At 42.1% G+C, this 1,367-nt stretch overlaps 1 protein-coding gene across 1 annotated transcript; it reads right to left on the bottom strand.

Annotated features, from left to right (window-relative positions):
• Window positions 1-294: 294 nt before the first annotated feature.
• LOC134541707 (dynein regulatory complex subunit 4-like) lies at window positions 295-930 on the bottom strand. Its single transcript, XM_063385353.1, has one exon. The coding sequence runs from the start codon at window positions 928-930 to the stop codon at window positions 295-297; it is 636 nt and encodes a 211-aa protein (XP_063241423.1).
• Between the last annotated feature and the right edge of the window lie 437 nt (window positions 931-1,367).

Consider the following 1,367-nt stretch of genomic DNA (forward strand, 5'->3'; position numbering starts at 1 on the left):
CCATTATCTAACACCTCCACGGAGGAAACATTTACATCACATACGTCTCTTAGACAGATTCAAGATTTCTTGGTCTGTGTGGCTTATTCTCACGAATATAACATCCAGAAACTAATTATGATAAAAAAATATATAATTTAACGCATCGCTAGGTTTAGCGAAATTAAATGTATTAACTGCTAAATTTTGTTAGAAATTGGGTGTATTTTAACGTACTATCGAATCACAGGTATAGTCTTGTGAAATGACAATACACAAAAAGATAGAACGTTATCCGGTAGCATTTCGGCCAGGTTAGCAGCAGGCGAGGGCTTTTAACGACTGACACGAGGTTGCCTCAGAAGGCTTTATGCATGATGTGCGTGTGCTTTTGATGAAGTCGGAGGAGGAGACTGGTTGACTTTGCGCGTGCATCGCCGAGATGGGTTCTCTCGAAAGCACGATATTTCCCTCTTGTTTAAGCTTCTCCAGCTTTACTTGATTCTTAAGCTCCACCAGCTTTACTTGATGTTTAATCTCCACCAGCTTTACTTGATGTTCAAGCTCCGCCATCTTTACTTGATGTTTCAGCTCCGCCAGCTTTACTTGATGCTTAAGCCCCGCCAGCTTTACTTGATGGTTAAGTTCCACCAGCTTTATCTCATGTTTAAGCTCCGCCAGCTTTACTTGATTCTTAAGCTCCACCAGCTTTACTTGATGTTTAATCTCCACCAGATTTACTTGATGTTGAAGCTCCGTCAGATTTACTTGATGTTTCTGCTCCGCCAGCTTTACTTGATGCTTAAGCCCCGCCAGCTTTACTTTATGGTTAAGTTCCACCAGCTTTACCTGAAGTTTTAGCTCCGCCAGCTTTACTTGATGCTTAAGCTTCGCCAGCTTTACTTGATTCTTAAGCCCCGCCAGATTTACTTGATGGTTAAGTTCCACCATCTTTACCTGATGTTTCAGCTCCGCCAGCTTTACTTGATGCTTAAGATTTGCCAGCTTTACTTGATGTTTAAGCTCCGACAGCTTTACTTGATGTTCAAGCTCCACCAGTTTTACTTGATACGCCCCGGAGATTCGCGCGCGCCCTCACGCCAGATTAATGATGTGGCCATAACTGGCGGTCGACGTCTAATAAGTCTGGCGAGTCCTCCAAATAACGGCGGGAGCGCTCACACATCTTATTTCGGTGCACAAAATACAAAAAAAAAAATCATGAATATTTACGAGCTATTTTCACCGTCATTAAGTCGTAACGTAAGCTGGGAAACGAAATAAGTAATAGCGTCTCGAAAATCTCCTGACGTGAATGTATGCTCAGTACGGTGTAATAACGAGCGATGGTAATTTTTTTTCAAGGGTATTTCACGACATCTATTTCA

Source organism: Bacillus rossius (assembly GCF_032445375.1).
Source record: "Bacillus rossius redtenbacheri isolate Brsri chromosome 4 unlocalized genomic scaffold, Brsri_v3 Brsri_v3_scf4_1, whole genome shotgun sequence".
Taxonomy (NCBI): domain Eukaryota; kingdom Metazoa; phylum Arthropoda; class Insecta; order Phasmatodea; family Bacillidae; genus Bacillus; species Bacillus rossius.